General features: G+C 48.9%; 1 protein-coding gene across 1 annotated transcript in view; it reads right to left on the bottom strand.

Annotated features, from left to right (window-relative positions):
* The window catches only part of LRIG2 (leucine rich repeats and immunoglobulin like domains 2), a 276,133-nt gene that overhangs the window by 97,318 nt on the left and 152,715 nt on the right, over positions 1 to 26,100 (bottom strand). Inside the window, exon 7 of the mRNA XM_063955399.1 lies at positions 11,186 to 11,329. Within this exon, the coding sequence (XP_063811469.1) occupies positions 11,186 to 11,329 (144 nt within the window). The remainder of the gene's footprint in view (positions 1 to 11,185; positions 11,330 to 26,100) is intronic.

The raw sequence follows: 26,100 nt of genomic DNA, 5'->3' as shown, positions 1-26,100 counted from the left end.
GAGAACCAAGGGCACCATCTCCTGATGTGTTCTCGCTTTGTCTTCCGGGAGGAACATTTTCTGGGCCACAGTGTCCAGCAGCATTCCCAGGAACAGGAGCTGCTGAGTTGGCTCCAGGTGGGATTTCTGTAAATTGAGGATCCACCCATGGTGTGACAGAAGTTGGTTTATATGGAGCAAAAAAAGCTCCCTGGATCTTGCTTTTATCAGGAGATCATCCAGGTAACGGACAATATTGACCACCTGGACCCAGAGTTGGAACATCATCTCCGCCATCACCTTCGTGAACACCCTTGGAGCTGTGGACAGGCCAAAAGGTAGCGCCTGGAACTGGTAGTGATCGTTCAGCAGGGCAAACCTCAGGTAAGCCTGATGAGGTGGCCAAATCAGGATATGGAGATAGGCGTCCTTGATATCCAGGGAGACCATGAATTCCTGTTCTTCCAGACCCGCAATCACTGCTCGCAAGGAGTCCATCTTGAACTTGAAAACCTTTAGGTAAGGGTTCAAGGATTTTAGATTCAAAATGGGTTTTACAGAACTGTCCAGTTTTGGTACCACGAACAGGCTGCAGTAGTAACCCTTTCCCTGTTGCAGTGGCACTGGAACAATGACTTGGGACTGGACCAATTTTTGGATGGCCTGTTGCAGCATAACACGCATATCACCCAAAGCTGGCAAGCTTGATTTGAAAAATCGTTGGGGAGATCACCGAACTCCAGCTTGTGGCCATGAGAAATTAGGTCCTTTACCCAGGTATCCTGGCAGGAACTTTCCCAGATGCGGCTGAAGTGACGCAGCCGAGCTCCCACCTCGAGACCCCCTTGGGGTGGGTGGGCACAGTCATGCTGAGGCCTTAGTGGAAGCTGAACTGGTGCTCTCCTGTGAACCAGCGATCGCTGGTTTTCTTGTCTTCCCTCTGGTGCTTCTAGCTGCATTGGAGGCACCTCTGGCCCTAGATCGAAATCTGTAAGATTTGTACAATAGCGGCTTGTTACAATAGATTGTGTACAATAGCAGCTCTCCCCTTTTGCTACACCCCTATACCAGTTTTCCTGTGTATCCCGAGTGTCTGGAGGAGCTGTGGGTGCCTGCTGCTGCAGCTGTAAGCAGAGGAAGGTGCCAAAACGCTGCTGGTCCCGCTCTGAGGAAGCTCCGCCCCCTGTAATAGCTTTGGAGTTTCAGTTATATTTATACTGGCAAAGTCTCCCTAGGAGTGTAAAAACATCACAGCAAGTGCTAGTTTTAACCCCCGCTGCCAGTGTACGCAGGAGGCTATAGCGGGCCCCCCCAAGGAGGGTCCCGTATGCCTCCCCTGCATTATTGCCGCACCATGAACTGGGGGACTGCCCTAGCGGGACCCCCGGTTTGTTCTCACCACTGTAGTCACCTTCAGGCTATTGTTAGGGGTGTGTGGCATGCTGCGATTGTGACCGCTGAGGCGCTGTGACCCGCTGTTCAAACAGCCCTAAGGACGGTGGTCCTGCAGCGGGGAAGAGGCTCTGACACCTTACAGAGGACGGTGACCGTCCCCTCCCCCTAACTCCCACGGTGCAGGTATGCTGTTGCATAAACAGCATATCGAAAATAAAGTTTTAAAAGAAACTGAAAAAAACTCTCTGGAGCTCCAGAGTGTGTATCCTCTCCTGAGGGCACTTTTTTCTAAACTGCCTGTGGGATGGGACATAGCGGGGAGGAGCCAGCACACCCAGTTGAAGAAATTTAAAGTGCACCGACGCCTTTGGACCCATCTATACCCCATCGTACTAGATTTCCCCAATATCCCTTATGGATGCTAGAAAAATAATAATAAAAATAAGATTTTACTTACCGATAAATCTATTTCTCGTAGTCCGTAGTGGATGCTGGGGACTCCGTCAGGACCATGGGGAATAGCGACTCCGCAGGAGACAGGGCACAAAAGTAAAAGCTTTAGGATCAGGTGGTGTGCACTGGCTCCACCCCCTATGACCCTCCTCCAAGCCTCAGTTAGGATACTGTGCCCGGACGAGCGTACACAATAAGGAAGGATTTTGAATCCCGGGTAAGACTCATAGCAGCCACACCAATCACACTGTACAACCTGTGATCTGAACCCAGTTAACAGCATGATAACAGCGGAGCCTCTGAAAAGATGGCTCACAACAATAATAACCCGATTTTTTGTACCAATAACTATGTACAAGTATTGCAGACAATCCGCACTTGGGATGGGCGCCCAGCATCCACTACGGACTACGAGAAATAGATTTATCGGTAAGTAAAATCTTTTTTTCTCTAACGTCCTAGTGGATGCTGGGGACTCCGTCAGGACCATGGGGATTATACCAAAGCTCCCAAACGGGCGGGAGAGTGCGGATGACTCTGCAGCACCGAATGAGAGAACTCCAGGTCCTCTTTAGCCAGGGTATCAAATTTGTAGAATTTTACAAACGTGTTCTCCCCCCGACCACGTAGCTGCTCGGCAGACTTGTAATGCCGAGACCCCTCGGGCAGCCGCCCAGGATGAGCCCACCTTCCTTGTGGAATGGGCATTTACATATTTTGGCTGTGGCAGGCCTGCCACAGAATGTGCAAGCTGAATTGTACTACACATCCAACTAGCAATCGTCTGCTTAGAAGCAAGAGCACCCAGTTTTTTGGGTGCCTACAGGATAACAGCAAGTCAGTTTTCCTGACTCCAGCCGTCCTGGAAACCGATATTTTCAGGGCCCTGACAACATCTAGCAACTTGGAGTCCTCCAAGTCCCTAGTAGCCGCAGGTACCACAATAAGCTGGTTCAGGTGAAACGCTGACCCCACCTTAGGGAGAAACTGGGGACGAGTCCGCAGCTCTGCCCTGTCCGAATGGACAATCAGATATGGGCTTTTGTGAGACAAAGCCGCCAATGCTGACACTCGCCTGGCCGAGGCCATGGCCAACATCATGGTCACTTTCCATGTGAGATATTTCAAATCGACAGATTTGAGCGGTTTAAACCAATGTGATTTGAGGAATCCCAGCACTACGTTGAGATCCCACAGTGCCACTGGAGGCACAAAAGGGGGTTGTATATGCAGTACTCCCTTGACAAACTTCTGGACTTCAGGAACTGAAGCCAATTCTTTCTGGAAGAAAATCGACAGGGCCGAAATTTGAACCTTAATGGACCCCAATCTGAGGCCCATAGACACTCCTGTTTGCAGGAAATGCAGGAATCGACCAAGTTGAAATTTCTTCGTGGAGCTTTCCTGGCCTCACACCACGCAACATATTTTCGCCACATGTGGTGATAATGTTGTGCGGTCACGTCCTTCCTGGCTTTGACCAGGGTAGGAATGACCTCTTCCGGAATGCCTTTTTCCCTTAGGATCCGGCGTTCAACCGCCATGCCGTCAAACGCAGCCGCGGTAAGTCTTGGAACAGACATGGTACGTGCTGAAGCAAGTCCCTTCTTAGCGGCAGAGGTCATGAGTCCTCTGTGAGTATCTCTTGAAGTTCCGGGTACCAAGTCCTTCTTGGCCAATCCGGAGCCACGAGTATAGTTCTTACTCCTCTACGTCTTATAATTCTCAATACCTTGGGTATCAGAAGCAGAGGAGGAAACACATATACCGACTGGTACGCCCACGGTGTTACCAGAACGTCCACAGCTATTGCCTGAAAGTCTCTTGACCTGGCGCAATACCTGTCCAGTTTTTTGTTCAGGCGGGACGTCATCATGTACACCTTTGGTCTTTCCCAACGGTTCACAATCATGTGGAAAACTTCCCGATGAAGTCCCCACTCTCCCGGGTGGAGGTCGTGCCTGCTGAGGAAGTCTGCTTCCCAGTTGTCCACTCCCGGAATGAACACTGCTGACAGTGCTATCACATGATTTTCCGCCCAGCGAAAAATCCTTGCAGTTTTTGCCATTGCCCTCCTGCTTCTTGTGCCGCCCTGTCTGTTTACGTGGGCGACTGCCGTGATGTTGTCCCACTGGATCAATACCGGCTGACCTTGAAGCAGAGGTCTTGCTAAGCTTAGAGCATTATAAATTGCCCTTAGCTCCAGTATATTTATGTGACGAAAAGTCTCCAGACTTGATCACACTCCCTGGAAATTTTTTTTTTTTTTTTTCCCCCTGTGTGACTGCTCCCCAGCCTCTCAGGCTGGCCTCCGTGGTCACCAGCATCCAATCCTGAATGCCGAATCTGCGGCCCTCTAGAAGATGAGCACTCTGTAACCACCACAGAAGAGACACCCTTGTCCTTGGAGATAGGGTTATCCGCTGATGCATCTGAAGATGCGATCCGGACCATTTGTCCAGCAGATCCCACTGAAAAGTTCTTGCGTGGAATCTGCCGAATGGAATCGCTTCGTAATAAGCCACCATTTTTCCCAGGACTCTTGTGCAATGATGCACTGACACTTTTCCTGGTTTTAGGAGGTTCCTGACTAGCTCGGATAACTCCCTGGCTTTCTCCTCCGGGAGAAACACCTTTTTCTGGACTGTGTCCAGAATCATCCCTAGGAACAGCAGACGTGTCGTCGGAAACAACTGCGGTTTTGGAATATTTAGAATCCACCCGTGCTGTCGTAGAACTACTTGAGATAGTGCTACTCCGACCTCCAACTGTTCTCTGGACCTTGCTCTTATCAGGAGGTCGTCCATTTTCTTCGAAGAAGAATCATCATTTCGGGCATTACCTTGGTAAAGACCCGGAGTGCCGTGGACAATCCAAACGGCAGCGTCTGAAACGGATAGTGACAGTTCTGTACCACGAACCTGAGATACCCTTGGTGAGAAGGGCAAATTGGGACATGGAGGTAAGCATCCCTGATGTCCCGGGACACCATATAGTCCCCTTCTACCTGGTTCGCTATCACTGCTCTGAGTGACTCCATCTTGATTTGAACCTTTTTAAGTGTTCAAATATTTCAGATTTAGAATAGGTCTCACCGAGCCTTCTGGTTTCAGTACCACAATATAGTGTGGAATAATACCCCTTTCCTTGTTGTAGGAGGGGTACTTTGATTATCACCTGCTGGGAATACAGCTTGTGAATTGTTTCCAATACTGCCTCCCTGTCGGAGGGAGACGTTGGTAAAGCAGACTTCAGGAACCTGCGAGGGGAAACGTCTCGACTTTCCAATCTGTACCCCTGGGATACTACTTGTAGGATCCAGGGGTCCTGTACGGCTCCAGCGTCATGCTGAGAACTTGGCAGAAGCGGTGGAAGGCTTCTGTTCCTGGGAATGGGCTGCCTGCTGCAGTCTTCTTCCCTTTCCTCTATCCCTGGGCAGATATGCTTATGGGGACGAAAGGACTGAAGCTGAAAAGACGGTGTCTTTTTCTGCATAGATGTGACTTAGGGTAAAAACGGTCGATTTCCCAGCAGTTGCCGTGGCCACCAGGTCCGATGGACCGACCCCAAATAACTCCTCCCCTTTATACGGCAATACATCTTTGTGCCGTTTGGAATCTGCATCACCTGACCACTGTCGTGTCCATAAACATCTTTTGGCAGATATGGACATCGCACTTACTCTTGATGCCAGAGTGCAAATATCCCTCTGTGCATCTCGCATATATAGAAATGCATTCTTTAAATGCTCTATAGTAAATAAAATACTGTCCCTGTCAAGGGTATCAATATTTTCAGTCAGGGAATCCGACCAAGCCACCCCCGCGCTGCACATCCAGGCTGAGGCGATCGCTGGTCGCAGTATAACACCAGTACGTGTGTATATACTTTTTAGGATATTTTCCAGCCTCCTATCAGCTGGCTCCTTGAGGGCAGCCGTATCTGGAGACGGTACCGCCACTTGTTTTGATAAGCGTGTGAGCGCCTTATCCACCCTAAGGGGTGTTTCCCAACGCGCCCTAACTTCTGGCGGGAAAGGGTATACCGCCAATAATTTTCTATCGGGGGAACCCCGCGCCTCATCACACACTTCATTTAATTTATCTGATTCAGGAAAAACTATAGGTAGTTTTTCCACACCCCACATAATACCCTTTTTTGTGGTACTTGTAGTATCAGAAATATGTAACACCTCCTTCATTGCCCTTAACAAGTAACGTGTGGCCCTAAAGGAAAATACGTTTGTTTCTTCACCGTCGACACTGGAGTCAGTGTCCGTGTCTGTGTCGACCGACTGAGGTAAAATGGGCATTATAACGTCCCTGACGGTGTTTTAGACGCCTGGACAGATACTAATATGTTTGCCGGCCGTCTCATGTCGTCAACCGACTTGCAGCGTGTTGACATTATCACGTAATTCCTTAAATAAGCCATCTATTCCGGTGTCGACTCCCTAGAGAGTGACATCACCATTACAGGCAATTTGCTCCGCCTCCCAACATCGTCCTCATACATGTCGACACACACGTACCGACACACAGCACACACACAGGGAATGCTCTGATAGAGGACAGGACCCACTAGCCCTTTGGGGAGACAGAGGGAGAGTTTGCCAGCACACACCAAAAACGCTATAATTATACAGGGACAACCTTTATATAAGTGCTTTTCCCTTATAGCATTTTAATATATGTAGTCATATCGCCAAATCAGTGCCCCCCCTCTCTGTTTTAACCCTGTTTCTGTAGTGCAGTGCAGGGGAGAGCCTGGGAGCCTTCCCACCAGCATTTCTGTGAGGGAAAATGGTGCTGTGTGCTGAGGAGAATAGGCCCAGCCCCCTTTTCGGCGGGCTTCTTCTCCCGTTTTTCTGAGACCTGGCAGGGGTTAAATACATCCATATAGCCCCCAGGGGCTATATGTGATGTATTTTTAGCCAGAATAAGGTACTATCATTGCTGCCCAGGGCGCCCCCCCCCAGCGCCCTGCACCCTCAGTGACCGCTGCTATGAAGTGTGCTGACAACAATGGCGCACAGCTGCAGTGCTGTGCGCTACCTTATGAAGACTGAAGAGTCTTCTGCCGCCGTTTCTGGACCTTCACTTTTCGGCATCTGCAAGGGGGGTCGGCGGCGCGAACCCCAGGGTGAGACCTGTGTTCCGACTCCCTCTGGAGCTAATGGTGTCCAGTAGCCTAAGAAGCCAATCCATCCTGCACGCAGGTGAGTTCACTTCTCTCCCCTAAGTCCCTCGTAGCAGTGAGCCTGTTGCCAGCAGGACTCACTGAAAATAAAAAACCTAACAAATTTTTACTCTAAGCAGCTCTTTAGGAGAGCCACCTAGATTGCACCCTTCTCGGCCGGGCACAAAAATCTAACTGAGGCTTGGAGGAGGGTCATAGGGGGAGGAGCCAGTGCACACCACCTGATCCTAAAGCTTTTACTTTTGTGCCCTGTCTCCTGCGGAGCCGCTATTCCCCATGGTCCTGACGGAGTCCCCAGCATCCACTAGGACGTTAGAGAAAATAACCATACAAATCTCACAATAAAAAGAACAACCATATTCGGAGTATGTTGTATAAATAAAATAGGTCTTATCTACGTGCTAGAACAGTGATTCCTAGTTTGTTGCACTACTGGGCTGGGTGTGTCTTAAGAAAATACAGCTGAAAAGGAAAAACTAGGCAAAGAGATCAGTTAGATGTAATTCACTTCCTTGTTATACGGTCATGTTTTAACTACAACATATAAAAATAAATGTACAACAATAAAATAACTTCCATAATATTTCTGTCAGGAGATGCATCACACAATAACAAAGATTAGGAATCCCTTTGCTCCTTCCCATTTTTTTCTTTAACAAATAAAATAACTGGTGTCCTGATAAAGAATTAAGATGTTGACACTTCTGGACAACAACTGACCAATTGGTGTGAAGCAAATTGACCCTTTCCAGAAACCTGCCTAAAACAGAAAGCCATCTTGTACCTTAGCTCACATCCCATCTGTCTTTTTTCAAATGAGTTCTACAAAAGAGGACTGCACAGATTGTAATATTTCTCAGTCAGCTGCAACTTCACCACAGTGGATATAAGCAAACTACAGTTCATTTTTTTTTAATAATATTTGCAACATGCAAGAGAAATGTACTACAACCGAAATTTCCGAAATTTCCTTTGTTATAATGTAATAAAGCAAACGAATAAAAAAACATAATACACTGTTTTACTGTAACGATATGCAACCTCTTTTCAGTGGAGGGTTTTCGGTTATGGATTGTATGCTTAGGGGTATATGCAATTGCGGTCGAATTCCCGAAATTGTCGAATTTCGGGTCATTTTCGACCAAAAAAAAAAATCGCCTATGCAATTCAGTGCTTTCCGACCTAAAAACGGACTTTCAAAATTCGACTTTTTGAAATTCGACTTTTTGCAAATTCGACTTTTCTGCAATGATACAAGTGCTGCAATTCGACCAAAGCATATTCAATTCAAGTTTGGAAATTCGACAGCAGTGCTTTTAGACAGCAAATTCGTCATTTTCAATCCGCCACACTTTGGAGGGTGAAAACAAATAAAAAAATTTTAAACATGTTTTTTTTTGGGGGGAATAGCAGATCTTAGAAGGGATTAGGTACTTTTTTTTTTTGGAGGCACAAATATTATTTATATATTTTTTAAAATATTATTTTTTTATTTTATTTTTTTTAATGCTGGAACGGTGAAATCATAAAAAAAAATGGCGTGGGGTCCCCCCTCCAAAGCATAACCAGCCTCGGGCTCTTCGAGCTGGTCCTGGTTCTAAAAATGCGGGGAAAAAATTGACAGGGGATCCCCCGTATTTTTAAAACCAGCACCGGGCTCTGCGCCTGGTGCTGGTGCCAAAAATACGGGGGACAAAAAGAGTAGGGGTCCCCCGTATTTTTAACACCAGCATCGGGCTCCACTAGCTGGACAGATAATGCCACAGCCGGGGGTCACTTTTATGCCGTGCCCTGCGGCCGTGGCATTAAATATCCAACTAGTCACCCCTGGCCGGGGTACCCTGGGGGAGTGTAACCCCTTCAATCAAGGGGTCCCCCCCCCCCAGCCACCCAAGGGCCAGGGGTGAAGCCCGAGGCTGTCCCCCCCCCATCCAATGGGCTGCGGATGGGGGGGCTGATAGCCTTTTGTGATAATAAAAAGATATTGTTTTTTCCAGTAGTACTACAAGTCCCAGCAAGCCTCCCCCGCAAGCTGGTACTTGGAGAACCACAAGTACCAGCATGCGGGAGAAAAACGGGCCCGCTGGTACCTGTAGTACTACTGGGAAAAAAATACCCAAATAAAAACAGGACACACACACCGTCGACAGTAAAACTTTATTTCATACGTCGACACACACATACTTACCTATGTTCACACGCCGACATCGGTCCTCTTCTCCATGTAGAATCCACGGATACCTGAAAAGAAAAGATCAATATACTCACCTCAGCCATGGTCCAGAGATAAATCCACGTACTTGGCAAAAAAACAAACCGAACACCCGCTCCATGCCGGACTGAAAGGGGTCCCATGCTGACACATGGGACACCTTTCCACGAATGAGACCTGTCAGTGACAGCTGTCACAGAAAGGTCTCTAAGCCAATCAGGAAGCGCAACTTCGTTGCGCTCACCTGATTGGCTGTGCGCTGTCTGTACTGTGACAGCACATCGCAAAGCCGCTCCATTACTTTCAATGGTGGGAACTTAGCGGCTAGCGGTAAGGTCACCCGCCGGTCAGCGGCTGACCGGCGGGTGACCCCACCGCTACCCGCAAAGTTCCCACCATTGAAAGTAATGGAGCGGCTTTGCGATGTGCTGTCACAGTACAGACAGCGCACAGCCAATCAGGTGAGCGCCACGGAAGTAGCGCTTCCTGATTGGCTGAAGGGACGTCAGTGACAGGAGTCACGTGATGTCCCGGCATTCGGGAGAAAGGGGTCTGATGTGAAAGCATTGGACCCCTTTCTAGTCCGGTATGGAGCGGGTTTTTGCGGGTTTTTTTTTTTAAACAAGTACGTGGATTTTACTCTCTGGACGTGGATTTATCTCTGGACGCTGGAAGGTGGGTATAATTTTTTCACAGGTACCCTCGGATCGTCGGAGACCGTGGCAGTCGGCGTGTCAACATAGGTAAGTATGTGTGTGTCGGTAGTGTGTAATAAAGTTTTACTATCAAGGTGTGTGTGTCCTGTTTTTATTTGGGTATTTTTTTCCCAGTAGTACTACAGGTACCAGCGGACCCGTTTTTCTCCCGCATGCTGGTACTTGTGGTTCTCCAAGTACCAGCTTGCGGGGGAGGCTTGCTGGGACTTGTAGTACTGCTGGAAAAAACAATATCTTTTTATTATCACAAAAGGCTATCAGCCCCCCCATCCGCAGCCCATTGGATGGGGGGGGACAGCCTCGGGCTTCACCCCTGGCCCTTGGGTGGCTGGGGGGGGGGGGGACCCCTTGATTGAAGGGGTCCCCACTCCCCCAGGGTACCCCGGCCAGGGGTGACTAGTTGGATATTTAATGCCACGGCCGCAGGGCACGGCATAAAAGTGACCCCCGGCTGTGGCATTATCTGTCCAGCTAGTGGAGCCCGATGCTGGTGTTAAAAATACGGGGGACCCCTACTCTTTTTGTCCCCCGTATTTTTGGCACCAGCACCAGGCGCAGAGCCCGGTGCTGGTTTTAAAAATACGGGGGATCCCTGGCCAATTTTTCCCCTGCATTTTTAGAACCAGGACCAGCTCGATGAGCCCGAGGCTGGTTATGCTTTGGAGGGGGGACCCCACGCCATTTTTTTTTCGGGTTTTTCACGTTTTTTAACCGTTTTTTTAAATCGCGGCAAAATCCGCCAAATCGGCCGATTTTCGCCCGCGACTCTGGCGAATCCGTTTTTCATTGAATATGGTGAATTCCGGAAGCCACCTTCCGGGATTCACCTGTCGAATTGAGTCGAATTAAAAAACGGCGAAAATTGCCGCGAATTCGACCGCAATTGCATATACCCCTTATTCTTCTCTCCCTAACCACTGCACTCCAAACACATAACAGTTAAAACACGTCATAGTTAAATTCAGGGATCTGGAGCATCGACAAAAGTTCAAAAGAACAAACAAACATGGTGGTCCTGGAAGCAAATGCCTAAAAGTCAATTGGTCAGCAATGTGAAAGAATCTGGGAAGCCCATCTTGAATGATTACCCAGTGGGGCTATTAAATGTATGCTGTTTATCACAGTTAATGATGGAATGGCACCCAGATGCAGAAAAGAAACACCCAGAGCTGGAATCTTGCACAATGTCCCACAAATACACATGCTATGAGGAATGCACTTGAACACTTACAGATCCAAGAGATTCTGGCAAAACTCCCACGCATCTTGACTGATTTTTTGCACTGCATTTTGGTTCATGTAAAGTTGTTGTAGAGACCGTAAACCATACAGCCAGCCTTTGTTAATGTCCGTGACATTATTATATTCTAATTCACTGTAGGAAAGAAGAATAGAGACATTTAAAACTATAATCTAAAAGAAAGTTTTATTTGTGTATCCCAACAAAAAGCGAAGATGATGGTAACATGGATCATTGCAAAACAGACTGCTTATGAAAAAAATTACTGTAGTAAAAGGCTAAATAATGATGAATATACAACCTCAACAATGATTAATTTGATAACTTTAGAAATGGTAATTTTGTGTTGCAAAGGTTAGACAGGATTTGTTTCCTTTTTCAGCCTTAAGGGCATGTTAAAAAAAAAAAAAAAAAAAAAAGTGGTCACCTTTGTGGCTGTCCATAGTATATCATACTATGGGGGGAGGGGATTCAATAGTTCATGTGAAAAAAAGTTCCCGGATCTATGTTTTTCGCTTTCATGACCGCTAAAACAGGTCAGTTATCTGGAATTGAATAAGCCCCCATGAATCAATTAGCCATGGTAATTTACAACGGCCAATTGAATTCCATCCTATATTGTGACCCCACAAACCCAAACACTGGCTTCCCCCAGCTACAGCTTGAGAGCACACTCATGCATCTCTAACAGCACACCCATCACTACTAAATCTGCTTAAAGCAGCACTTTAAATCAAGTCTACATACAGGAGCAATGTGGATAAGCAGTAGTATGTAAAGCCATCTATTTTTATATATGTAGAATTTAGACAGTAAAATGTATTTCAAAGATTAACATATTACAGATAGAAGAAAATGTGATCACGCATGACGCTACCATAGAAAGAGTAAAATGAAACTAAGGCTTATTTTCTTTCAATAATTTATGCAATGAATGTTGGTGGTATTCTCTTTTTAAAGATAATCATAGTCTGAAAAATTAAAACAGACAGACAGTGCAACAAGTGGGAATAAATAAGATTTTAAACCTACCGGTAAATCTTTTTCTCCTAGTCCGTAGAGGATGCTGGGGACTCCGTAAGGACCATGGGGTATAGACGGGCTACGCAGGAGACATGGGCACTATAAAGAACTTTAGAATGGGTGTGCACTGGCTCCTCCCTCTATGCCCCTCCTCCAGACCTCAGTTAGAGAAACTGTGCCTAGAGGAGATGAACAATGAGGAAAGGATTTTGTTAATCTAAGGGCAAGATTCATACCAGCCCACACCATCCACACCATATAACCTGGACTATACGCAACCAGTTAACAGTATGAACAAAACAGTATCAGCTAAAGACTGATCTCAACTGTAACATAACCCTTATGTAAGCAACAACTATATACAAGCCTTGCAGATTTTGTCCGCACTGGGACGGGCGCCCAGCATCCTCTACGGACTAGGAGAAAAAAATTTACCGGTAGGTTTAAAATCTTATTTTCTCTTATGTCCTAGAGGATGCTGGGGACTCCGTAAGGACCATGGGGATTATACCAAAGCTCCAGACCGGGCGGGAGAGTGCGGACGACTCTGCAGCACCGACTGAGCAAACGCAAGGTACTCATGAGCCAGGGTATCAAACTTATAGAACTTTGCAAAAGTGTTTGAACCTGCCCAGGTAGCTGCTCGGCAAAGCTGTAAAGCCGAGACGCCTCGGGCAGCCGCCCAAGAAGAGGCCACCTTCCTAGTGGAATCGGCCTTTACCGAATTTGGTAACGGCAATCCTGCCGTAGAATGAGCCTGCTGAATCGTGTTACAGATCCAGCGAGCAATAGTCTGCTTCGAAGCAGGAGCGCCAACTTTGTTAGCTGCATACAGGACAAACAGTGCTTCTGTTTTCCTAATCCGAGCCGTCCTGGCTACATAGATTTTTAAGGCCCTGACTACATCCAGGGACTTGGAATCCTCCAAGTCACCCGTAGCCACAGGCACCACAATAGGTTGGTTCATATGAAATGAAGAAACCACCTTAGGCAAAAATTGAGGACGAGTCCTCAACTCTGCTCTATCCACATGGAAAGTCAAATAGGGGCTCTTGTGAGACAAGGCCGCCAATTCAGACACCCGCCTTGCAGATGCCAAGATCAACAACATGACCACCTTCCAACTGAGAAATTTAAATTCAACCGTTTGAAGAGGTTCAAACCAGTGAGACTTCAGGAACCGTAACACCACGTTAAGGTCCCAAGGTGCCAATGGAGGCACAAAAGGAGGCTGGACGTGCAGCACTCCCTTTACAAAAGTCTGGACTTCTGGGAGAGAAGCCAATTCCTTCTGAAAGAAAATAGACAGGGCTGAAATCTGTACCTTAATGGAGCCTAATTTTAGGCCCATATCCACTCCTGTCTGTAGAAAGTGGAGAAAACGGCCCAGATGGAAATCTTCCGTAGGAGCATTCTTGGCTTCACACCAAGAAACATACTTCCTCCAGATACGGTGATAATGTTTAGCCGTCACCTCCTTCCTAGCCTTTATCAGAGTAGGGATGACTTCCTCCGGAATACCTTTCCCAGCTAGGATACGGTGATCAACCGCCATGCAGTCAAACGTAACTGCGGTAAGTCTTGGAACACGCAGGGCCCCTGTTGTAACAGGTCCTCCCTGAGAGGAAGAGGCCATGGATCTTCTGTGAGCATCTCCTGAAGATCTGAATACCAGGCCCTTCGAGGCCAATCTGGAACAATGAGTATTGTCTTCACTCTTTTTTGTCTTATGATTCTCAATATTTTTGAGATGAGAGGAAGAGGGGGGAACACATAGACCGACTGAAACATCCAAGGTGACACCAGGTCATCCACCGCTACTGACTGAGGGTCTCTTGACCTGGCACAATACCTCCGAAGCTTCTTGTTGAGGCGTGACGCCATCATGTCTATGTGAGGAATTCCCCAAAGACTTGTTATCTCTGTAAAAACTTCTTGATGAAGTCCCCACTCTCCTGCATGGAGATCGTGTCTGCTGAGGAAGTCGGCTTCCCAGTTGTCCACTCCCGGAATGAAGACCGCTGACAGAGCGCTTACGTGATTTTCCGCCCAGCGAAGAATCCTGGAGCCTTCCACCATTGACACTCTGCTCCTTGTCCCGCCTTGGCGGTTTACATGAGCCATGGCTGTGACGTTGTCCGATTGAATCAGAACCGGTAGGTCGCGAAGAAGATTCTCCGCTTGTCGTAGGCCGTTGTATATGGCCCTCAATTCCAGTACGTTGATGTGTAGACAAGCCTCCTGGCTTGACCATAGCCCTTGAAAATTTCTTCCTTGTGTGACTGCTCCCCATCCTCGGAGGCTCGCGTCCGTGGTCACCAGAACCCATCTTGAATGCCGAACCTGCGACCATCTAGAACAGGGGTGGGGAACCTCCGGCCCGCGGGCCTTATAAGCCGTTTGGTCCGGCCCACCAGCTTGTGTCAGTGACACGCTGCCGCTCAGTCCGGCGGCAGCGTGTATCAGCTGTCAGAACAGGGAGGAGAGCGCGGCTGTCGGGTGGGAGCGGCGGCGTGTATGACTTGAAACCAGCCGCCGGTTCGTGAGCCAATCAGAGCTCGCGGACCGGCAGCCAATCAGAAGCCGCGGCTGCCGGTCAGCGAGCTCTGATTGGCTCTCGAACCGGCGGCTGGTTTCAAGTCCTACATGCCGCCGCCGCCCAACATAGCCGCGCTCTCCTCCGTGTCCCGCCGAAAGCAGCACGGTAAGCAGCACGGAGGGGAGGGGGGGCAGGGCATCATTATACCTGGCACTGTGGGGGGCATCTGTATACCTGGCACTGTGGGGAAATCTGTATACCTGGCACTGTGAGGGGCATTTGTATACCTGGCACTGTGGGGGCATCTGTATACCTGGCACTGTGAGGGGCATCTGTATACCTGGCACTGTGAGGGGCATTTGTATACCTGGCACTGTGAGGGGCATTTGTATACCTGGCACTGTGGGGGCATCTGTATACCTGGCACTGTGGGGGCAATTGTGGATCTGGCACCGCACTATTGGGGGCATATGTATACCTGGCACTGTGGGGGCAATTGTGGATCTGGCACCGCACTATTGGGGGCATATGTGTATCACGTCCCATTTTAACTGGCCACACCCATTTTTTGGCGCGCACACACAGTACCTCTAAGGGGCAGACCTACTTGGGGGCAGGGTAATTTTTTAAGTTGAGAATTTTTGTATGGCCCCCGAAGTATTTTATAAATATCCAAATGGCCCTTGGTAGAAAAAAGGTTCCCCACCCCTGCTTTAGAAGGTGAGCACTTTGCAGCCACCACAGGAGACACACCCTGGCCCTGGGGGACAGGCCTATCTTCCGATGTATTAGTAGATGGGACCCAGACCACTTGTCCAGGAGGTCCCACTGAAACGTCCTTGCATGAAACCTGCCGAAGGGGATGGCCTCGTAGGCTGCCACCATTTTCCCCAGAACTCGAGTGCATTGATGAACAGACACTCTTTTTGGTTTTAGCAAGTCTCTGACCATGTACTGGAGGTCCTGGGCTTTTTCCATCGGGAGAAAAACCCTCTTCTGATCCGTGTCCAGAATCATGCCTAGGAATGATAGTCGAGTTGTTGGAATCAATTGTGACTTTGGCAGATTGAGAATCCAACCGTGTTGTTGTAGCACTCTCAAGGAGAGCAACACGCTCATTTGCAATTGATCTCTCGATCTTCCTTTTATCAGGAGATCGTCCAAGTACGGGATAATTGTGACTCCCTTCCTGCGCAGGAGCACCATGATTTCCGCCATTACCTTGGTGAAAATCCTCGGGTCCGTGGAAAGCCCAAACGACAACGTCTGAAACTGGTAATGACAGTCCTGTACAGCGAATCTCAGGAACGCCTGATGAGGAGGATATATGGGGACATGAAGGTACGCATCCTTTATGTCGAGTGACACCATAAAATCCCCCCCTTCCAGACTGGAGATCACAGCCCGGAGCGATTCCATTTTGAATTTGAACTTTTTCAAGTACAGGTTTAGGGATTTTAGATTTAAAATGGGTCTGACCAAGCCATCCGGCTTCGGGACCACGAACAGGGTCGAATAGTACCCTTTCCCCTGTTGGACTAGGGGAACCTTGACAATCACTTGCTGTTGACACAGCTTTTGAATTGCAGCTAACACTACTTCCCTCTCTGGGGAAGAAGCGGGCAAGGCCGACTTGAAAAATCGGCGAGGGGGCACCTCTTCAAATTCCAGTTTGTATCCTTGGGATACAATATCCATCGCCCAAGGATCCACGTCTGACAGAACCCAGACCTGGCTGAAGAGTCGAAGACGTGCCCCCACCGGTGCGGACTCCTTCAGTGGAGCCCCAGCGTCATGCGGTGGATTTAGTAGAAGCCGGGGAGGACTTCTGCTCCTGGGAACTAGCCGAAGCAGGTGTTCTCTTCCCTCTACCCTTACCTCTGGCGAGGAAGGATGAGCCCCGACCTCTTCTGGACTTATGCGACCGAAAGGACTGAATCTGATATTGTGGAGTTTTCTTTTGCAGTGGGGGAACAAAAGGCAAAAAAGTAGATTTACCCGCGGTAGCTGTGGCAACCAGGTCCGCGAGACCTTCCCCAAATAAAACTTCACCTTTGTATGGTAAAACCTCCATATGCTTCTTTGAATCGGCATCACCCGTCCATTGGCGGGTCCACAGGGCTCGCCTAGCAGAAATCGCCATGGCGTTAGCTCTCGAACCTAGCAGCCCAACGTCTCTTTGAGCATCTCTCATATATAAGACTGCGTCTTTAATGTGACCTAAGGTCAATAAAATGGTATCCCTGTCTAGGGTATCAAGGTCAGCTGACAAGGTATCTGTCCAAGCTGCAACTGCGCTACATACCCATGCCGATGCTATAGCCGGTCTGAGTAAAGCACCCGTATGCGTATAAATAGATTTTAAGGTAGTTTCCTGTCTGCGATCAGCAGGATCCTATGAGGGCTGCCGTGTCTGGAGACAGTAACGCCACCTTCTTGGACAGGCGCATTAAAGCCTTGTCCACCCTGGGTGAGGATTCCCAGCGTACCCTGTCCTGTGCTGGGAAAGGATACGCCATAAGAATACTCTTGGGAATCTGCAGTTTTTTGTCTGGAGTTTCCCAAGCTTTTTCAAATAACTCACTTAGCTCATGAGACGGGGGAAAGGTTACCTCAAGTTTCTTTTCCTTATACACGCGCACCCTCGTGTCAGGGACAGAGGGGTCCTCTGTGATATGCAAAACGTCTTTTATTGCAATAATCATATAATGAATACTTTTGGCCACCCTTGGGTGTAACCTCGCATCATCGTAGTCAACACTGGAGTCAGAATCCGTGTCGGTATCAGTGTCTGCTATCTGGGATAGGGGACGCTTTTGAGACCCTGAAGGGCCCTGAGATACAGTCCAATCCGTGGATTGACTCCCTGCCTTTTCCCTGGACTCTGCTTTGTCCATTCTCTTATGTAATTTCACATTTGCATTTAAAACATTCCACATGTCCACCCAATCATGAGTCGGCGTTGCCGACGGAGACACCACAATCATCTGCTCCACCTCCTCCTTAGATGAGCCTTCCGCTTCAGACATGCCGACACACGCGTACCGACACCCCCACACACACAGGGATATATCTATAAGGAGACAGTTCCCCACTAAGGCCCTTAGGAGAGACAGAGAGAGAGTATGCCAGCACACACCCAGCGCCAACTGACACTGGAAACAGAATTCCCAGATAATAGCTTTTTGATTGCTCAATGTACACAAACTTTGTTTAATACACAAAGTTATTAAAAAAATAAGAATTTACTCACCGGTAATTCTATTTCTCGTAGTCCGTAGTGGATGCTGGGTACTCCGTAAGGACCATGGGGAATAGACGGGCTCCGCAGGAGACTGGGCACTCTAAAAGAAAGATTAGGTACTATCTGGTGTGCACTGGCTCCTCCCTCTATGCCCCTCCTCCAGACCCCAGTTAGGGAAACTGTGCCCGGAAGAGCTGACACTACAAGGAAAGGATTTGGAATCCCGGGTAAGACTCATACCAGCCACACCAATCACACCGTACAACTTGTGATAACTATACCCCGTTAACAGTATGAACAACAAATGAGCCTCATTATCAGATGGCTCATAACAAAACCCTTTAGTTAAGCAATAACTATATACACGTATTGCAGAGAGTCCGCACTTGGGACGGGCTCCCAGCATCCACTACGGACTACGAGAAATAGAATTACCGGTGAGTAAATTCTTATATTCTCTGACGTCCTAGTGGATGCTGGGTACTCCGTAAGGACCATGGGGATTATACCAAAGCTCCCAAACGGGCGGGAGAGTGCGGATGACTCTGCAGCACCGCATGAGCAAACTCAAGGTCCTCCTCAGCCAGAATATCAAACTTGTAGAATTTTGTAAACGTGTTTGACCCCGACCAGGTAGCAGCTCGGCAAAGTTGTAATGCCGAGACCCCTTGGGCAGGCGCCCAAGAAGAGCCCCCTTCCTCGTGGAATGGGCTTTTACTGATTTAGGATGCGGCAGTCCAGCCGTAGAATGTGCAAGGTGAATCGCGCCACAGATCCAGCGAGCAATAGTCTGCTTAGAAGCAGGAGCACCCAACTTGTTGGGTGCATGCAGGATAACAGCGAGTCAGTATTTTTGACTCTAACCGTCCTGGAAACAAAAATTTTCAGGGCCCGGACTACATCCAGCAACTTGGAGGCCTCCAAGTCCCGAGTAGCAGCAGGCAGCACAATAGGTTGGTTCAAATGAAACGCTGATACCACCTTAGGGAGAAATTGGGGACGAATCCTCAATTCTGCCCTGTCCCTATGGAAGATCAGATAAGGGCTTTCACATGACAAAGCCGCCAATTATGACACACGCCTAGCCGAAGCCAAGGCCAAATATATATGACCACTTTCCACGTGAGATACTTCAACTCCACGTTCTGAAGTGGCTCAAAACAATGTGATTTTAGGAAAACCAACACTACGTTGAGATCCCAAGGTGCCACTGGAGGCACAAAAGGGGGCTGAATATGCAGCACTCCCTTAACAACGTCTGAACTTCAGGCAACGTCTTTCCTAGCCTTTAACAGCGTAGGAATCATTTCATCTGGAACGCCCTTTTCCGTTAGGATCCTGCGTTCAACTGCCAAGCCTTCAAACGCAGCCGCGGTAAGTCTTGGAACAGACAGGGCCCCTGCAGTAACAGGTCCGTCTGAGACATAGAGGCCATGGGTCCTCCGAAATCATTTCTTGTAGTTCTGGGTACCAAGTTCTTCTTGGCCAATCCGGAACTACGAGTATAGTTCTTACTCCTCTCTTACTTACTATCCTCAGTACCTTGGGTATGAGAGGAAGAGGAGGGAACACATAAACCTACTGGTAAACCCACGGTGTCACTAGTGCGTCCACAGCTATCGCCTGAGGGTCTCTTGACCTGGCGCAATACTTTTTTAGCTTTTTGTTGAGGCGGGACGCCATCATGGCCACCTGTGGCCGTTCCCAACGGTTCACAATCTGCGTGAAGACTTCTGGATGAAGTCCCCACTCTCCCGGGTGGAGGTCGTGCCTGCTGAGGAAGTCTGCTTCCTAGTTTTCCACACTCGGAATGAACACTGCTGACAGTGTTAGCACGTGATACTCCGCCCATCTGAGAATCCTTGTGGCTTCTGCCAACGCCATCCTGCTTCTTGTGCCGCCTTGTCGGTTTACATGGGCGACAGCCATGGTGTTGTCTGACTGAATCAGCAACGGCTGGTTTTGAAGCAGGGGTTCTGCTTGCCTTAGGGCATTGTAAATGGCCCTTAGGTCCAGAATATTTATGTGTAGGGAAGTCTCCTGACACGACCATTGTCCTTGGAAATTTCTTCACTGAGTGACTGCTCCCCAACCTCGGAGGCTTGCCTCCGCGGTCACCAGGACCCAGTCCTGAATGCCGAATCTGCGGCCCTCAAGAAGATGAGCACTCTGCAGCCACCACAGCAAAGACACCCTGGCCCCGGGGACAGGGTGATCAGCTGATGCATCTGAAGATGTGATCCTCACTTGTCTAACAGGTCCCACTGAAAGTTCCTTGCATGGAACCTGCCGAAGGGAATTGCTTCGTAAGAAACTACCACCTTTTCCAGGACTCGCGTGCAATGATGCACCGACACCTGTTTTGGTTTTAGGAGGTCTCTGACCCGAGATGACAACTCCTTGGCCTTCTCCTCCGGGAGAAATACCTTCTTCTGTTCTGTGTTCAGAAACATGCCCAATATCAGCAGACGCGTCGTAGGAACCAGCTGCGACTTTGGGATATTCAGAATCCAGCCGTGCTGTTGCAGCACTTCCTGAGATAGTGCTACTCCGATCAACGACTGCTCCTTGGACCTCGCCTTTATAAGGAGATCGTCCAAGTACGGGTTAATTATAACTCCCTTCTTTCGAAGGAATATCATCATTTTGGCCATTACCTTGGAACACACCCTCGGTGCCGTGGACAGACCAAACGGCAACGTCTGGAATTGGTAATGGCAGTTCTGTACCACAACCTTGAGGTACTCCTGGTGAGGTGGGTAAATGGGGACATGTAGGTAACCATCCATCATGTCCAGTGATACCATGTAATCCCCCTCTTCCAAGCTTGCAATAACCGCCCTGAGCGATTCCATTTTGAACTCGAGCTTCCTTATATAAGTGTTCAAGGATTTTAAATTTAGAATGGGTCTCACCGAACCGTCTGGATTCGGTACCACAACATTGTGGAATAGTAACCCCCGTCCCTGTTGAAGGAGGGGAACTTTTATTATCACCTGCTGGAGGTACAGCTTGTGAATTGCCGCCAGTACTACCTCGCTGTCCTGGGGAATAGTTGGCAAGGCTGATTTGAGGTAACGGCGAGGGGGAGACGCCTCGAATTCCAGCTTGTATCCCTGCGATACCACTTGTAGAACCCAGAGATCCACCTGTGAGCGAACCCACTGGTCGCTGAAGTTCCGGAGACGCGCCCCCACCGCACCTTTCTCCGTCTGTGGAGCCCCAGCGTCATGCGGTGGACTTAGTAGAAGCAGGGGAGGATTTTTGTTCCTGGGAACTGGCTGTCTGGTGCAGCTTTTTCCCTCTCCCCCTGCCTCTGGGCAGAAAAGAAGCACCTTTGATCCGCTTGCCTTTCTGAGGCCGAAAGGACTGTACCTGATAGTACGGTGCTTTCTTAGGTTGTGAGGGAGCCTGAGGTAAAAATGTCGATTTCCCAGCTGTTGCTGTGGATACGAGGTCCGAGAGACCATCCCCAAACAATTCCTCACCCTTATAAGGCAAAACCTCCATGTGCCTTTTAGAATCAGCATCACCTGTCCACTGCCGGGTCCATAATACCCTCCTGGCAGAAATGGACATTGCATTAATTCTAGATGCCAGCCGGCAAATATCCCTCTGTGCATCCCTCATATATAAGACGACGTCTTTAATATGCTCTATGGTTAGCAAAATAGTATCCCTGTCGAGGGTATCAATATTATCTGACAGGGTATCAGACCACGCTGCAGCAGCACTACACATCCATGCTGAAGCAATTGCAGGTCTCAGTATAGTACCTGAGTGTGTATATACAGACTTCAGGATAGCCTCCTGCTTTCTATCAGCAGGCTCCTTCAAGGCGGCCGTATCCTGAGACGGCAGTGCCACCTTTTTTGACAAGCGTGTGAGCGCCTTATCCACCCTAGGAGATATCTCCCAACGTGACCTATCCTCTGGCGGGAAAGGGTACGCCATCAGTAATTTTTTAGAAATTACCAGTTTCTTATCGGGGGAACCCCACGCGTCTTCACACACTTCATTCAACTCATCTGATGGGGGAAAAAACACTGGCTGCTTTTTCTCCCCAAACATAATACCCTTTTTAGTGGTACCTGGGTTAATGTCAGAAATGTGTAACACATTTTTCATTGCCGTAATCATGCAACGGATGCCCCTTGTGGATTGTGTATATGTCTCATCCTCGTCGACACTGGAGTCAGACTCCGTGTCGACATCTGTGTCTGCCATCTGAGGTAGCGGGCGTTTGTGAGCCCCTGATGGTCTTTGAGACGCCTGGGCAGGCACGGGCTGAGAAGCCGGCTGTCCCACGGCTGTTACGTCATCCAGCCTTTTATGTAAGGAGTTGACACTGTCGGTTAATACCTTCCACATATCCATCCACTCTGGTGTCGACCCCGAAAGGGGTGACATCACATTTATCGGCACCTGCTCCGCCTCCACATAAACCTCCTCATCAAACATGTCGACACAGCCGTACCGACACACCGCACACACACAGGGAATGCTCTGACTGAGGACAGGACTCCACAAAGTCCTTTGGGGAGACAGAGAGAGAGTATGCCAGCACACACCACAGCGCTATATAAACAGGGATTTACACTATTACAGAAAGTGATTTTCCCTATAGCAGCTATACAATACAGTTTTGCGCCTAAATTTAGTGCCCCCCCTCTCTTTTTTACCCTTTGAGCCTGGAAACTGCAGGGGAGAGCCTGGGGAGCTGTCTTCCAGCGGAGCTGTGAAGAGGAAATGGCGCCAGTGTGCTGAGGGAGATAACCCCGCCCCCTTCTCGGCGGGCTTATCCCGCTCTTTTATTAATATTATATCAGGGGATTTTTGCACATATATAGTTTATTAGACTATATTATCTGCTTTTTGCCAATTTAAGGTACTGTAATTGCAGCCCAGGGCGCCCCCCCCAGCGCCCTGCACCCATCAGTGACCGGAGTATGTGGTGTGCATAGGGAGCAATGGCGCACAGCTGCAGTGCTGTGCGCTACCTTAATGAAGACCGGAGTCTTCAGCCGCCGATTTCCAGGACGTTCTTCTTGCTTCTGGCTCTGCAAGGGGGATGGCGGCGCGGCTCCGGACGACCGAGGCTGGGCCTGTGTTCGATCCCTCTGGAGCTAATGGTGTCCAGTAGCCTAGAAGCCCAAGCTAGCTGCAAGCAGGTAGGTTCGCTTCTCTCCCCTAAGTCCCTCGTAGCAGTGAGTCTGTTGCCAGCAGATCTCACTGAAAATAAAAAACCTAACAAATACTTTCTTTACTAGAAGCTCAGGAGAGCCCCTAGTGTGCAACCAGCTCGAGCCAGGCACAGATTCTAACTGGGGTCTGGAGGAGGGGCATAGAGGGAGGAGCCAGTGCACACCAGATAGTACCTAATCTTTCTTTTAGAGTGCCCAGTCTCCTGCGGAGCCCGTCTATTCCCCATGGTCCTTACGGAGTACCCAGCATCCACTAGGACGTCAGAGAAATATTGTATTAAATGACCTTCAGGCTGTGTGTATAAGGTGTATATGAAACATAAATGAATTGTGTGAATGTACACACACTTTGTTTAAATCACAAAGTTACAAAAAATATTGGCTAAATGACCTTCCTGCTGTGTGTATAAGGTGTATATGTAACATAAATGCGCTCTGTGCTTAGATTTAGGTCCCATCACAATGATATCTCATTATGGTATGCAATTATTCCAAAATACGGAAAAATCCGATATCCAAAATACCTCTGGTCCCAAGCATTTTGGATAAGGGATACTCAACCTGTAATAAATTGTGTAATACACTCACTGCGCCTTACAAGTGCCCCCCCCCCCCCCCCCCCCCCCTCTTTTCAGCCCTGTGTCACCGTGTTCAGCAGGGGAGAGTCCGGGGAGCCAGCTTCTCTGCAGTGCACTGTGGAAAAAATGGCGCTGGTTAGTGCTGAGGGACCAAGCTCCGCCCCCTCCAGCGGCTGGCTTCAGTCCCGCTCAATTTTATAAAACTGACGGGGGATTTATACACTTACTGCCTCCGCAGCCTATATCCATATTGCCAGACTTAAATGTTTATATTGCTGCCCAGGGCGCCCCCCCTGCGCCCAGCACCCATCAGTGCCTGGTAGTGTGTGTAATGTGTGGGCGCAATGGCTCAGTGAAGATCAGTAGTCTTCTGCCGCCTTAGACGTCTTCTTTTCTTCTTATACTCACCCGGCTATAATCTTACGGCTTTGCGAGGAGGACGGCGGCGCGGCTCTGGGATGAACGGCGGGGGGAGACCTGCGTTCCGACTCCCTCTGGAGCTAATGGTGTCCAGTAACCTAAGAAGCAGAGCCTATTACTTAAGTAGGTCTGCTTCTCTCTCCTCAGTCCCACGATGCAGGGAGCCTGTTGCCAGCAGTGCTCCCTGAAAATAAAAAACCTAACAAAATTATTTTTCCAGAGAAACTCAGGAGAGCTCCCCTGTAGTGCACCCAATCTCCTCTGGGCACAGGATTTAACTGAGGTCTGGAGGAGGGGCATAGAGGGAGGAGCCAGTGCACACCCATTCTAAAGTTCTTTATAGTGCCCATGTCTCCTGCGGAGCCCGTCTATACCCCATGGTCCTTACGGAGTCCCCAGCATCCTCTAGAACGTAAGAGAAAATAATCGTTTGAGGATTTATTGGTTCCACTCACATATGTAAGTTTAAATACTGCATATCGTCCTCAGATGGCATATGCTCCAGATTCAAATGGACATCTCCGTAAACCCGCTGGTTCTTGGTCTCTGATCCGGCCCCTGTGATGTGGGCTCTGCTGCGGCTGCTATTGAGGCGGTCAGGATGGGTGTCGAGGCTGCCTGTTCAGGATGTTTGTGCTGGGACCTCCACTCCTCCCGCTGGCCTCTCTCTACACAGGGGCCGATCCCGATGCCTCAGCTCCAGGGATGCTGGCTCATTCTCTCAGGCTCTCGTAGCTGCACGCTGGCTGGTGGGGCTGACAGGCTGTCGGCTGTTCTTACTGGCCAGCGCTCTCCGCACGCTGCCAGCCTGTACCCTCCACACAGATTTCAGTTTACTCCACTCAGATATCCTTAGGCAGACTTCCTCCTCCAGACTCCAGGGCTGCACACCCCTGTTGCTGCAGGACAACCTTTTGTAACCTTTGATTCCTGGAATGCAATGGATGAGCTTTTCCCTGGGAAAACCACCTTCAAGATCTTAGTATCTCGCCTGCCAGGTTAAGTACCAAAAGGTTGTCCTGCAGCAGCAGGGGTGTGCAGCCCTGGAGTCTGGAGGAGGCAGTCTGCCTAAGGAGATCTGAGTGGAGTAGCCTGAAGTCTGAGCGGAGGGTACAGGCTGGCAGCGTGTGGAGATCGCTGGCCAGTAAGAACAGCCGGCAGCCTGTCAGCCAGCGTGCAGCTACGAGAGCCAGAGAGAATGAGCTAGCATCCCTGGAGCTGAGGCATCGGGAGCGGCCTCAGCGTTAGTATCGGCAGCGGCAGGAGGAGCGGAGGTCCCAGCACAAACATCCTGAACAGGCAGCCTCGACACCCAGCCTGACCGCCTCAGTAGAAGCCACACCGGCAGCAGAGCCCACAGCACAGGGGCCGAATCGGAAACCAAGAACCAGCGGGTTTACGGAGATGTCCATTTGAATATGGATCATATGCCATCTGAGGACGATATGCAGTATTTAAACTTACATATGTGAGTGGAATAAATCCTCAAACAATTATTTATTCCCACTTGTTGCACTATATGGGGGATATTCAATTATACGCAAATTCGCGGCAATTTTGCGCCCGAAAATTCAGAGAAGGTGAAGTGAAATTAGTGAAAAAATGATCACCGATAAATTTTCCAGGATAATTGAATAGCCTGTAATTGCGTTTCACGTGAAAAGTCAGTTTTTTCTCCGGTTTTCGGGTGAAGAAACGGACTTTTCACGTGAAACGCAATTACAGCCTATTCAATTTTTCGTGAAAACTTATCGGTGATCATTTTTTCACTAATTTCACTTCACCTTCTCTGAAGCAGGTGAAAAGTTGGGAAAAGTCACTATTTTAAGGTAAAAATGTTTGGATATGGTACAGAACTCCTGGGACACCCCCCTTAATGACTAATTAGGCACGTTGAA

Source organism: Pseudophryne corroboree, chromosome 2 (assembly GCF_028390025.1).
Source record: "Pseudophryne corroboree isolate aPseCor3 chromosome 2, aPseCor3.hap2, whole genome shotgun sequence".
Lineage (NCBI taxonomy): Eukaryota > Metazoa > Chordata > Amphibia > Anura > Myobatrachidae > Pseudophryne > Pseudophryne corroboree.
The sequence above is the reverse complement of the archived record's forward strand: the minus strand, read 5'-3'. Positions and strand labels throughout refer to the sequence as shown.